Genomic DNA, 13,513 nt, shown 5'->3' with positions numbered 1-13,513 from the left:
GCCCGGATTCTCTTCTCAGGTCCCCTGTTAGCACTCCTGGCTCATCCTATCAGGCACCCCCATAGCAAGCTGCCTGTTATGGGGGAACCCGAGCAGGTGTTCCCGAGCCGGTACTCCGGTACACATGGAGCCGTGGCTTGGCCCCACCCCATCTTTCTCCTCATTGGCTGTGATTGACAGCAGCAGGAGCCAATGGCTCCTGCTTGCTGTCTCAGCCACTGACAGACCAAGGACACACAAGGCTGTCGTGCACTTTGATGGATCACGATGGGGCTCTGGCAAGTATTGAAGGGGCTGCTGCACACAGGTTTTTTTACCTTCATGCATAGAATGCATGAAGTTAAAAAGCCTTGAACCTTTACAACCGCTTTAAACATTTGTCTGATACTTCTATAGCGCCGCCAATTTCCGCAGCGCTTTACATATATATTGTACATTCACATCAGTCCCTAACCCTCAAGGGGCGTACAATCTAAAGTCAATAAAACTCACATTCATACATACACATACTAGGGACAATTTAGAGAGGAGCCAGTTCACCTACCAGCATGTCTTTGGAGTGCGGAAGGAAACCAGAGTACCCGGAGGAAACCCACGCAGGCACAGGGAGAACAAGCAAACACCAGGCAGGTGGGGCTATGGTTGGGATTCGAACCAGCGAGCCCTAATGCTGCCAAGCAGATGTGCTAACCATTTGGCCACTGTGATAAATAAAGTTTATCTGCTGAAATGCATGCCCAGAGCTGTCGATACAATCAGATGCAAATGACTTCTCTAAGAATCTACAACTTGCAATATCCTGGCAAGCATGTTCACATCATTTGCATGGCACTTTCAGATCATTGTGCTTATTACATACACTGCTTGCTTTGAAGGGTGGTAAATCAATTATTTTTACATTGATTTTCTCACAGCAGTCTAACCAATTATGCAGAGTGTGCCATTTGCCATAGATACACCTAAAAGGAAGGAAACGCACAGCTCTGTACAGAAAAAAAAAAAAAAAACAAAAAACTACAATTTAGACCTGAACAAGGCAGCTAACAAACCTAGACTATGAATGACGATCATACACCGCTTCAACTGCAGAGCCCAATGACAAGACTTTCAGAAATCTAGAACAGCAGAGATGCAACTACTTTTTGCATCATTTCAGGGAAAAAAAAAAAAAAAAAAAAAAAAAAAAAAAAAAAAAAAAAAAATCGGATTACCCTAAAACAATTTCACTTATGGAAACAAAGGCTCCATGCACACTGGGCGTTTTGATAACGCTAGTAACGTTAGCAGTGTAAAGTCATGTTAACATGAGTCTTTCAGTTTTTTTAGCCATGTTTTCCCACATTTGCACTCCACTAACCCAACGTATACAATTCAAAATACAAACCACAGCTTACAAAGCCATCCACAACACTGCCCCTAGCTACATCACCAACCTCATCCACAGATACCGCCCAAATCGCCCACTCCGCTCCTGCCATGATCTCCTGCTCTCTAGCTCCCTCATCACCTCCCACGCTCGCCTCCAGGACTTCTCCAGAGCCTCTCCCATCCTCGAACTCCCTACCACAGCATGTTCGGTCAGCCCCCACCCTGTCTGCCTTTAGGCGATCTTTGAAAATTCATTTCTTCAGGGAAGCCTACCCCACCTCCACCTAAGAACTGTACTTGAATCACCTCCACCAGATCATCCCCCGCAGCTATCACCTCCCCCTTCCTTTAGATTGTAAGCTCCACGAGCAGGGCCCTCCTATTCCTTCTATACTGAAATGTATTGTAATTGTACTATCTCCCTTATATTGTAAAGCGCTGCGCAAACTGTTGGTGCTACATAAATCCTGTATAATAATTTGCGTTAGCTTTTTTTTTTTTTACCAAAAAATAAATAAAAAAATGTGTCCAAAAACACCAGTTTGTGGTGTTTTACAGCATTCAAGCATTTTTACAGCTAAAAAAGAAAACTCTAGAAACCCACTAGTTCTGGTGGTTTTTTTTCCAGTCAAAAACGCTGATTACAGTCTGTGTGTGCATGGACACATGGGATAACATGCTGGGGGATTCACTGGCTGTAGAAAAAACCCCATCAAAAGCCAAAAACAGCAGCTGCAAAAACATCCAGTGTGCATGAGGGCTAAGATGCTCTGTTGCAAGTCCATTTGCACTAAGACAATGTTTCTCAACTATTTTTCAGTCAAGGCACCCTTTAAAATTATGGACAGTCTTGAGGCACCCCATTCTAAAATGTAAAGAGCTATTCTAACAGTTATACAACAGTAATATCCACATAAATAAGATACCCATCATTAAAGGGGATTTATTCTTCCAAAGCAAATACACTTTTGCACACTGACTAGTATTCCACTGAGCTACTGTTACCCCAGCATTGATGGAGAGGGACAAGGGAGGGCCAAACTAGGTTGCTGTGCTGGCAGCTGAAGTTCTCCTTATCAACTGATGATGTCATTGGTTATCAGGACTCCGGCGACTATAAGGTCGAAATAGTGCACAATGAAAACCTGTGGCCAGGGGCGGACTGACAACTCATGGGGCCCCTGTGTCCTCGCCCACACTCAAAAAAATCCTATGAAAGGTAATAGGGACATCTCATTGGGCCCCCTACTGACCCCGGGCAGTGCCCAAGTTCCCCAATTGTCAGTCCTCCCCTGCCTGTGGCTTTGTGTAGCTAAAAGGCAGGGCTTGTTCCACCCGCTGGCTTGTAAAAAAGTTTTTGGCAATTTTTAGACATTTTGCCAAGGCACCCTGGTTAACCCTAGGTTCACACCTAGGCATTTTCTGTAGTGTTTTGCAGAAGCACAGTACAGTCCATTGAACATGATTTCCTATGGGATACGTTCACATCCGCGCGTTTTCACCCAGTGTGTTTTTTGGAAAGGGTCAGGGACTTTTTTTGAATGCAAAAAGTTGCATTTTGTTTCTATAGACTTTAATGGAAACACTGCAGGAAAAGAACATGCTACGATTGTCATGTTTTTGATGCTTTTTAAATCTGCCTAGCAGCCTGGAAAAAAAAAAAAAGCAACACTCATCAAAAACACAGCAATAATGCGTAAAAAAGCAAGTGCAAAAAAAAAAAAAAAACAGAAAAAGCTCAAACGCAATCTGCATAGGTGTGAACCTAGCAAAAGAAAGGCTGCGATAGAGATGGGAAGAGCTATGGAGCAACTAGGAGGTTCTAATCATTGGTTAATCACGTGTTCAATCTGCGCTGTCAAGAACCGAACATCCAGTTTAACCTGGAAGCTCCCTTTAAAAAGCCTACCATAACCTAACATGGTTCATCTTCTAGACACACCAACCAAGGAACGGGGGCCATCCGCAGCCTCTCCCAGCCATACACATGCACTACCACCGCCTGCCCAGCCCCATTACCGATGCATGGCTCTACAAACAGCTGATCAGAGGCGCGCTACCACCCACCAGCTCTTTAAAAAGTCCCGCGACGTGACCTGAGGCGGAGCCTGCATGCATAATCAGGGAACAGGGGGCGTGACTGCGGCTGGAAGCTGTCATTGAACCTGAAACGAGCACCAAGCCAATCAAAGGCTCTGTTTTCTAACACAGCGCGGAGGCGACCAATCACTGATATTGTCGTTTTAAAACGGACAATCCTCTCCTATCCTGAGTCATCTTGCCCAGGCGTTTTTATCCCATTGGTTGCTAGCGGCTTCCTGACCCGGATACTGTCTGGTGATTGGTGAATAGCCGGGGCGGAAGATTTCAATTCCTCGAGTGTCCCCAGTCTTTTCGGCTGGTTGCTGCTGGCTATTTACATTTGATATCCGGTGTGGGATAGGAGAGAGCTGAGCCAGCGGGAACACGGCTTGGGGCGCTATGTGGTGATCTGGGCGTCCTGGTCGGCCATCACTTCCTGGATGAGGAGAAGCAGGAAACATGTGAGAGCCTTTATTTTGTTCATATGCCTTCACTAGGCTTTGTGCCAGTCCTGACTGATCAGAGCATTTACGGTAACCCCTATTCCTTACATTGCTTTCTGTAGGACATGCATAGTGGATTCAACTGTTTACATCTGAAGTGTTTTGGGGGGTTGGGGTTGGGAATGGCTCTAAACACATTAGTTATGTGTAGTGGTGTGTATCTTCTGTTCTGCAGGCTGCTGCTTCATAGAAAAATCTCCCATTCATACTGCCCAGCGATGCAAGGGTTAGCTGTGAGCATGGAGGACTTGTGCTGCTCCACCATTCATAGAACTTATTGTCTCACAATGTAATGCATTCTGTGATTGGAGGAGGAGCGGATAAATGATCGGAATCTCCTCTGCCCATTTCCAATATTATTATGACTTCTGTGAATAAATAGTGACAGGAGCAGACAAGCAGAGCAAGGCTTTTGTACTAACAGGTGCTGCTGTTGAACCCTACAGCACCAGGAGGTGACCGCTCGGGGCGGTACTGCAGCACCAGGAGGTGACCGCTCGGGGCGGTACTGCAGCACCAGGAGGTGACCGCTCGGGGCGGTACTGCAGCACCAGGAGGTGACCGCTCGGGGCGGTACTGCAGCACCAGGAGGTGACCGCTCGGGGCGGTACTGCAGCACCAGGAGGTGACCGCTCGGGGCGGTACTGCAGCACCAGGAGGTGACCGCTCGGGGCGGTACTGCAGCACCAGGAGGTGACCGCTCGGGGCGGTACTGCAGCACCAGGAGGTGACCGCTCGGGGCAGTACCTGGCTGTGCTGCAGCAGCAGAAGGTCCTCGCTCTGGGCAGTACCCAGCAGCATGAAGGGAGGTGTTGTACATGAAGCTGCAGCCTACAGGACATGGGATACACCCTATTACATGTAAAGAGTTTGGCTCTGTACCCCCCCCCCCTCCACAAATATTAAGCTTCAGCCTTAACGTGTTCACTTCAATGGAAAAAACATTAAGATGCACACCCTCCATACCTTGTCCCTGCTGGACCTACCTCCGCTGAGCTTTTAGCACTCCTGCAGTCAGTCCAGCGGTCCGGGGATTTGAGATTCCTACTCTTCTTCCTCTTCATGCAGCGCTTCCGGGATAGAATAGATCGGCTATGATTGGTCAGTGTTGTTACAGTAAATCAATCTGGCCTGTCCTGGAAGCACTGCATAGAGAAGAGGGAAAAGAGTAGGGATTTCAAATCCCCAGAATACTGGACCGGCTTCAGGGGTGCTCAGCAACCCCAAAGGTAAGTACAGTGGAGACTGAAGTGTCTGGTGTTAGTTCACCAATGCATTTTTTCTGTAAATGTGAACTAACCCTTTAATGCCTGGTTCACACATGCCTGCACTCTGTTTTCCTGTGCTGATAGCTGTAAATGTGAGCTTCAGCAGGGTGCAGTGCAATGCACGGAGCACTGCTCCTCCCTTTTTTACTTTTTGTTGTGGACACTTCATTCATGTCTTCACACAACAGCTTGGTGAAATGCAGTGCTGTCCACTATGCTGTGGGAAAAATGCAGACATGCTGCATTTCTTTTTTTCTCTTCCCATCACACCAGCATTGTGGTGTGAACAGGGAGCATAGAATGTTAAATTCAGTGTGTTTGTGACCTGTTCATCCAGCTCAGAAAAACACAGGTCATCCCACATACTGGGAAAGAGCCTTAAGGCTAGGTTCACATCTCTGTGGCTGGGGAATGCTTGTTCCTGACTCACAAAGAAATGTGCTGTACTTGAGCAGAATTACGGGGGTGTCATTAAAGTAGTTCTAAAGGCTACTAGTTTTTAAGCTTAATATATTCCCTGCATTAGGAGAAAAAAAAACAAACCAGTTTTTCTCCTCAACCCTTCCCCATCCCTAAACACTTATCTGCCTCCTCTTATGATCCAGTGCTTATTCCGTTTGCAGGTCTTCTACCCTCCCTTCCTCTTCTCATAGGAGACACAGGCAGGAGCGGAGCCATAGGCTCCTTCTGCTCCCAATCATCCTGTGAGGAGAAAGCAGGGGACATGGCCAAGCCACTCTGTGTGTGTGTCTGAGAATGCACACAGCCCGGCACGGGAGCGCAGAAAGGAGTGGACAACGCCAGCGTGGGATCACCAAAAAAGTGCATAGAGCCTTTGGAATTGCTTTAATTCTTAACCACTTTAGGACTTCCCCACAGCAGATATGCTACAGGTCAGCCCTCCTGTGCAAAATCATGTATATAAACATGATTCTGCACTTCCACCTAGGGGGTGCGCACATGCTCCGCCAGCGGGTCGCTCCTGCTGTGAATATTTGCAGCAAAAACCGGTCAGCAGGTGCTGGCCAATGAATGTCCTCCGACACCTGACAATCGTTGGGCAGAGACTCAGAACTGAGCTCTGCCTATCTAAACAAGGCAGATCTCCGTTCTGAGGGGGGGAAATGATGGATCTTGTGTCCCTACATAGCAGGGAATAAGATCCATCACTTCCCTTAGTAAAAACACAGTACACAAAACCCTGGCTAGGCACACAGTTAACGCTTTGATCGCCATAGATGTTTAACCCCTTCCCAGCCAGTGTCAGTACATAATTTTAGCACTGATCACTGTATTGGTGTCACTGGTTCCCACAAACTGTCAGTGTAAAAATGTCTTCCACAATATCGCAGTCCCACTATAAGTCACTAATCGCTGATATTACTAGTATTTAAAAAAAAAAAAAATCCAGTGTATATCCCATAGTTTGTAAACGCTATAACTTGTGTGCAAACCAATCAATATGCGCTAATTTGGATTTTTAACTAAAAATATGTAGCAGACTACACATTGGCCTCAACCTATGAAGAAATTTGATTTTTAACCGCATGCCGGCCAGCCACTGTACATGCAGGGCGGCACTCACAGGCAAAACCACGTTTTAAAACGTGTGTTTTGTAAACAAATAGGGGGCGCGCGCGAGGCGCACTGCCGCCCTATTTGTCCTGTGGATCACCGCCGCAGATGTCAGTTGCCGGGTCACAGCCGCTCGTTAGCGGCTATGTCCCGGCGATCGGCGGTAAACGGTGACAGAGAGCACAGCTGCAGTAGCTGTGCTGTATGTCGCCTCTCTGTCAGCTCGAGGATGAGCTGATCGAGAAAGAAGTTTCACTTTCTCGATCAGCCTTGTCCCGCCCAGCACACACCCCCGCCCCCTAGTAAAACACTCCCCTCACTCCTATAACCCTTCCCTGCTAAATAAAGTTAACCCCTTCCTCCCCATTGCCATTAGTACAGTGTCAGTTTTTTTTTTTTTTGCACTGATCACTGTATTAGTGTTTTTGGGGATGTCAGTGACCCCAAGTCAGTACCCCCCAATGTCAGAATGTTCGTCGCAGTCCCGCCATAAGTCCCTGGTTGCCGCCATAAGTCCCTGATCGCCGCCATAATTCGCTGATCGCTGCCATTATTAGTATAAAAAACCCTAAAAATCCCAGTATCTTTCCCGCCATTTGTAAACGCTATAACTTTCACGTAAACCAATTAATTTACACGTATTGGGTTTTCTTTTAGCAAAGACATGTCGCAGAATACATTTTGGCAGAAATTTATGACTAAATTTGATTTTTGCATTTTTTTTTTTACTGGACATGTTTTATAGCAAAAAGTCCAAAATATTGTTTTTTTTCCTCAAAATTGTCAGCCTTTTTTTTTTATAGCGCAAAAAATAAAAACCGCACAGGCGATCAAATACCACCGAAAGAAAGCTCAATTTGTGGGGAAAAAAAGGATGTAAATTTCATTTATGTACCGTATTGCATGACCGCGCAATTGTCCGTTAAACTAGCGCAGTGCTGTATAGCAGAAAAATGGCATAAATTGCAGTATTTATACCATAGTTTGTAGATGCTATAACTTCCACACAAAGCAATAAATATACACTTATTGGGATTTTTTTTACCAAAAACATGTAGCAGAATACATTTTGGCCTAAATTTATAACCAACTTTGAGTTTACTATATATTTTTTATAGCTGAAAATAAAAAATATTGTTTTTCTTCAAAATTTTTGGCTTTTTTTGTTTATAGCGTGAAAAATAAAAAGCGCACAGGTGATCAAATTACACCAAAAAAAAGCTCTATTTGTGTGAAAAAAAGGACGTAAATTTTGTTTGGGTGCAGCATTGCATGACCGCACAATTATCAGTTGAATTAGTGCAGCGCCAAGTAGCAAAAAGAGGCCTGGTCATTAAGGGGGGTAAATCCACTGGAGGGCAAGTGGTTAAAAAAATATTTTATTGGATGTGTTATAGCAGAAAACAAAACTTTTTTTTTTTTTTTTTTTTTTAGTGGTGGTCAAATACCACCGCTCTACTTGTGGGGGGAAGAAATTACAAATTTCATTTATGTACAGCATTGCATCACCGCACAATTGTCAGATAAAGTAATGCAGTGCCATATCACAAAAAATGGGCTGGTCAGGAAGGGGGGAAAATCTTCTGGAGTCCAAGTGGATAATGACGCATGCCAAACCACATGGTGCTGCGCTTTAAGGAAAGGGTTGGGGACTTGTTTCCCACTGACATGAATAGGCTGCCCTACCCAGGAAGTGCAACCGGAATCGTACAGTTCTGAATAGAACCCAAAATCCTGCCTCTGTTATAATACAATATGATTGCAATCTGTTCAGTCAGTAAGAGCAGAAGTAGCTACAAGCTGTTCCTATGCTGAAAAAAGACCTAAAGTTCTGTAGTTACCTACAATAGTATAAATGAGACTAGCAAGTGATATATCTTTTATAGTGCATTGATACCCAAAAACAAAAAAATATAATATATTGCAGCTTACCAGTCATTGGATGTGGTGGCTGCATTCGTTTTCTTTTTGCAGGCTTCTTTTGCCTGGTTTTCACCTAGTTATCTTGCACAATCATTCCTTTAAGGGTGGGGGGTCATGGTTGCCAGCCAGGCTGTACATTAAGCATGTCTTAATTTGTTCATCTCCATTATGTGGGGGATGGGGAGATTAGTAGTGTACACAAGATGAACAACTTTGTTTTTGCTTGCAGTTCAGTTAACAGGAAGTGACAAGGAGATAGCATTTTTAGCAAGATCAACAGGTATTTTCTGTATTTGTTGAAATCTTTTCAGCCTGAAAAAAGAAAACTAATGCAGCCACCACATCTGCAGACTAGTAGGCTATAATATTTTACATTTTGTTCTTTGGGTTTAGTTACATTTTAAAGTGGATCTCCCAGCCCCCAATACACTTGACCAGCTGTTCAAAATTTAAAAAATGTACTCGCTTATAAGTGTAGACTTCTGATTACCATATTTTTATTTTTTTTTCCTTAAGCACTGGTCCCTCCTGCCTGCACTCCTCCTCCTGTGCCACAATTTTAAAAAGACACATCATTGGTGAATAGCTTCTTGTTCTTTGAGGCAGCCCATCTGTGATGTGTGCTCAGTGAGAATCTTGTCCGCAGTCTCTCTATGCCTTGTTACAATAAGATCTTGAAAGATTCTGCAGTTTATTTCCGCTATGGCAATGTAGCCATACCAGGGAGAAGCAGGGAGGCCCTGGCTACATTACAAGTGCCGACTGAAAACCAAGATGGGGGGGATAAATATACAGTAATACCTCCAGTTTCCGAATGTAATTCATTCTGCAGGACTTTTCGTGTAGCGTAAAATTCGTAAACCGAAACACCTTTTCCCATAGGAATGCATTGAAAACCAAATCATCCGTTCCGAAGGTCAGAATACTAAATTTGCTACTAAAATACTGCATGAGTTATTTTATCAAGTCATGCAGTATTTTAGTAGTGACAACCATGTGTTAGTGTTTCAGCTGTCCCCCACTGACACCTGAATGTAAAAGAAGATCCTCCCTGAATATGGGTGTAACCTGTTATGAAATGTAAACTTATCCTTTTAAGGAGTAGAAAAGGTGTAAATGAACCCTTAGGGCCAGTTCACACCACAACAATGCACACAATGTGTTTTTTTTCCTTACATTTTTCATCACACTCCATTCCAGTGTCTTTTTGATGCATTTTGCTATATGCAGCATGGGTTGTATTTTTGTTTTGTTTTTGTTTTTTTTGTTTTTTTCTCTGCACTGGAAACTGACTGGAACTGCCTGCACTGATGTTAACTAGGGCCAATGGAATGTTTTAGTCTTGGACTTAAATCGTCCATTGCTTATCTGTTCCTGTCCTAATTTATGACGCTAGCTTTGAAATGTGCGCACATTGGAAGGGACTCACGCTGACACACAAGTTCAGTCTATGAACACTTCTAGTTTATTATAATGAGAAAGTGAGCTTATATATGAAGAATGATGCGAGAGTCATGTGACAACAGCATAAGCATTATATTACTCTTTGATTGGTCATTTCCACACGAAAACAATCTCCGTCATGGTATAGGTGTGATCTTCTTCCATCTTATCTCATAGAGAAGAAAAACATTCCTTTGTTTCCCAAATCACACGGTGGGAGGGGGTCTGTGTGTGTGAGCAGATATTTCTTAAGCAAGGATTTCTTATAGTACCACAAAGCCCAGCAGGCAGAAAATATTCACACAACATATGTATTAAAGTATAAAAGTAAATATTTATAAAACTTATAGAAATAGTGTATCTATATATATTCAATAGGAAACGAAATAGGCATTTTACCAAATCCATCACAGGAATACATGGCAAACCCTGTGCAGGCATTTTTGCTGCAGAAAAAAAAAGCGCAGTGCATCTGTTGTGACCGAGCCCTTAAGATTTTAGAAGGCTTAGGGAAGATCTATAAATATTTATTGCATATAACTTTTGTCTAGAATTTCTCCTGAAAAATAGTGTGCTTTCTGGTATGTGAGGATGTCTAAGCACTCCTGTGCCTACATTCTCATGTCTGCAGTGTAAGATCCAAGGCACTGCTGTCTCTAACTTCTAATCTCCGGAGAGTTGGAGTGACATTTGACAATGTCATTACCATGCAGTTCACTGTTCTCCTTCTGGATGTTCTGACATATGAAAACCATGTCCATCTAGCACAGTGGTTCTCAACCTTCCTAATGCCGCAACCCTTTAATACAGTTCCTCATGTTGTGGTGACCCCCCAACCATAAAATTATTTTTGTTGCTACTTCATAACTGTAATTTTGCTACTATTAATCGAAATGTAAATATCTGATATGCAGGATGTATTTTTATTGTTACAAATTGAACATAATTATAGCATAGTGATTAATCACAAAAACAATATGTAATTATATACTGTGAAATATTTATTTCTAATTACAAATAAATGAAATGTCTTGAAGCATGGTGTAGCATGGGTAACAGTCTTAATATAACAACAGTAAACTACATTGCCACATTTTGCGATGGGGTTGGCGCAATGATGTCATCACGTCGGGTACTCGTATGTGGGCGTATCTGCATGTGGGCGGACCCGCCTGGAGACGGATAGAGGAGCGGTGTCTTGGTTCCTAAGACCATCAGAAATATGTGTTTTCCGATGGTCTTAGGTGACCCCTGTGAAAGGGTCGTTCGACCCCCAAAGGGGTCCCGACCCACAGGTTGAGAACCACTGATCTAGCAATATGGCCGTCTCCATACAAAGTACAAAACAAGACCGAAGTAATTTAAAGTGTTACTAAACCCACAACAGTAAAATCCGTCTGTATATGCAGTAAAGCATGCTTGTTATACTCACTGTGGAACCTAAGGAGTTAATCCTCTGTATTGTGTTAAAAAGGCCGTTTGATACTGTCTTCTCTTCTCCTCTTGTTCAAATGTCTATTTCTGTTAAGACAGACTGAACCCATAGCCATTCTGCACATGCTCAGTTTAGTGTGTATTGCTAGAGGTGTTTTTTTTTTTTTCTTGGGAGAGTGTATGTGATTAGCACAGGGCCAATCAGCACTGCCCAGGCAGAGGTCAGGGGTCCTGTATCCTCCTAGAACAGAAAGCAAACTCCTCCTTCAAGCTTTAACCAGTGCTCTGCTGGACACTGATAGAAGTCACAAAACTGCTCTAATTTCTGATGAGAAAAGGTGTTTAGTAGTTTATATTTACTAAAATAATTGCATTTCCAAGTTCTGCAAACTGTGGGAGACCAGATATAGTGAATGCAGAGTCCGGGGTGTAGGAACACTTTAATGGAAAGATCAGCTGCAGAGAGACTACAGACCATACTAGTGATTAGTCCTTTACCCTATCCCCTTTTTTTCTGTTGTGTGAAAAGTACAGGAGGTAAAAGGAAATCTTCCTAATGGGACACAGATGACAACAAAATAAAACCTTTATCAGAGATTGAAAGCGACTGTCACTTACACGTTTAATTTAAAAAGGATTTACCTGCAAAAAAAGTGAACGTTTACTTACCTCTCCTACTGCCTACACCACCAAACCCTACACCAAGAATACCAGCTGGAATCAGTACTAATGAGTTCTGCAATGAACACGGGAGACTAACTCTTCTGAAAAGTGCCAACAGGGGATTACTTTTTACCAGAGTGGAGTTCAGCAATGTGGGCAATTTTTGATTGTATATCTTTATCATTTCTTTTGAGGGTATACTCCCTTTGAATAAACTATTGTGCCTGCAAATCTCAATGTCAGTTTGACTGTTCATTCACCAATGCCAAAACGGTCATTGCATAGACTTTGCTTCATAAACAAACTAAAGAAGCAGGTGATATTGTAGTTTTAGAATCAATGGCTGCAAACGCACAATAAAGGGTAGGCATGGACTTTCAAGTGTTACTAAGCCCACAATAGTAAACATCAGTCTGTATATGCAGTAAAGCATGTTTGTTATACTCACTGTGGAATCTAAAGGGTTAATCCTCTGCATTGTGTAAAAAGGCTGTTTTGATCCTTTCTTCTCTGATCCTCTCCTCCATCTGCTGGTAGTACAGAGCTCTAGGAGTCACTCTGCACATGCTCAGCTTAGTGTGCATGGCTTGAAATTTGTTGTGGTGTGTGTGTGTGGTGTTTTTTTTTTTTTTTCTCCTCTTCCTCCTTTCTTCCTTCTTCTTTCTTCCTTCTTTCTTCCTTCTTTCTTTCTTCCTTCTTCCTTCTTTCTTCCTTCTTTCTTCCTTCTTTCTTTCTTCCTTCTTTCTTCCTTCTTTCTTCCTTCTTTCTTTCTTTCTTCTTTCTTCCTTCTTTCTTTCTTCCTTCCTTCTTTCTTCTTTCTTTCTTTCTTTCTTTCTTTCTTTCTTTCTTTCTTTCTTTCTTTCTTCCTTCCTTCCTTCCTTCCTTCCTTCCTTCCTTCCTTCCTTCCTTCCTTCCTTCCTTCCTTTCTTTCTTTCTTTCTTTCTTTCTTCTTCTTCTTCTTCTTCTTCTTCTTCTTTCTTCCTTCCTTCCTTCCTTCCTTCCTTCCTTCCTTCCTTCCTTCCTTCCTTCCTTCCTTTCTTTCTTTCTTTCTTTCTTTCTTTCTTTCTTTCTTTCTTTCTTTCTTTCTTTCTTTCTTTCTTTCTTTCTTTCTTTCTTTCTTTCTTTCTTTCTTTCTTTCTTTCTTCTTCTCCTTCCTTCCTTCCTTCCTTCCTTCCTTCCTTCCTTCCTTCCTTCCTTCCTTCCTTCCTTCCTTCCTTCCTTCCTTCCTTCCTTCCTTCTTCCTTCTTCTTTCTT

At 43.0% G+C, this 13,513-nt stretch overlaps 2 protein-coding genes across 4 annotated transcripts in view; one reads left to right on the top strand and one right to left on the bottom strand.

Annotated features, from left to right (window-relative positions):
• Positions 1-3,527, bottom strand: part of LOC149471195 (oocyte-specific histone RNA stem-loop-binding protein 2-like) — a 53,106-nt gene extending 49,579 nt beyond the window's left edge. For all 3 annotated transcript variants that reach the window (XM_089694001.1, XM_089694009.1, XM_089694017.1), the window contains exon 1: positions 3,436-3,527. In XM_089694001.1, coding sequence (XP_089550127.1) covers positions 3,436-3,482 — 47 coding nt within the window. In that variant the 5' untranslated portion in view covers positions 3,483-3,527. The remainder of the gene's footprint in view (positions 1-3,435) is intronic.
• A 163-nt stretch (positions 3,528-3,690) lies between these two features.
• CDC25C (cell division cycle 25C) overlaps positions 3,691-13,513 on the top strand; it is a 71,432-nt gene continuing 61,609 nt past the window's right edge. The window contains exon 1 of the mRNA XM_089693991.1: positions 3,691-3,911. The gene's annotated coding sequence lies outside the window, so the exon portion shown is untranslated. The remainder of the gene's footprint in view (positions 3,912-13,513) is intronic.

Source organism: Staurois parvus, unplaced genomic scaffold (genome assembly GCF_062004578.1).
Source record: "Staurois parvus isolate SC_StPar_1 unplaced genomic scaffold, SC_StPar_1.0 ptg000025l, whole genome shotgun sequence".
In the NCBI taxonomy this organism is placed as follows: Eukaryota; Metazoa; Chordata; class Amphibia; order Anura; family Ranidae; genus Staurois; species Staurois parvus.
Note: the sequence above shows the minus strand (reverse complement) of the source record. Positions and strands in the feature narration are given on the sequence as shown.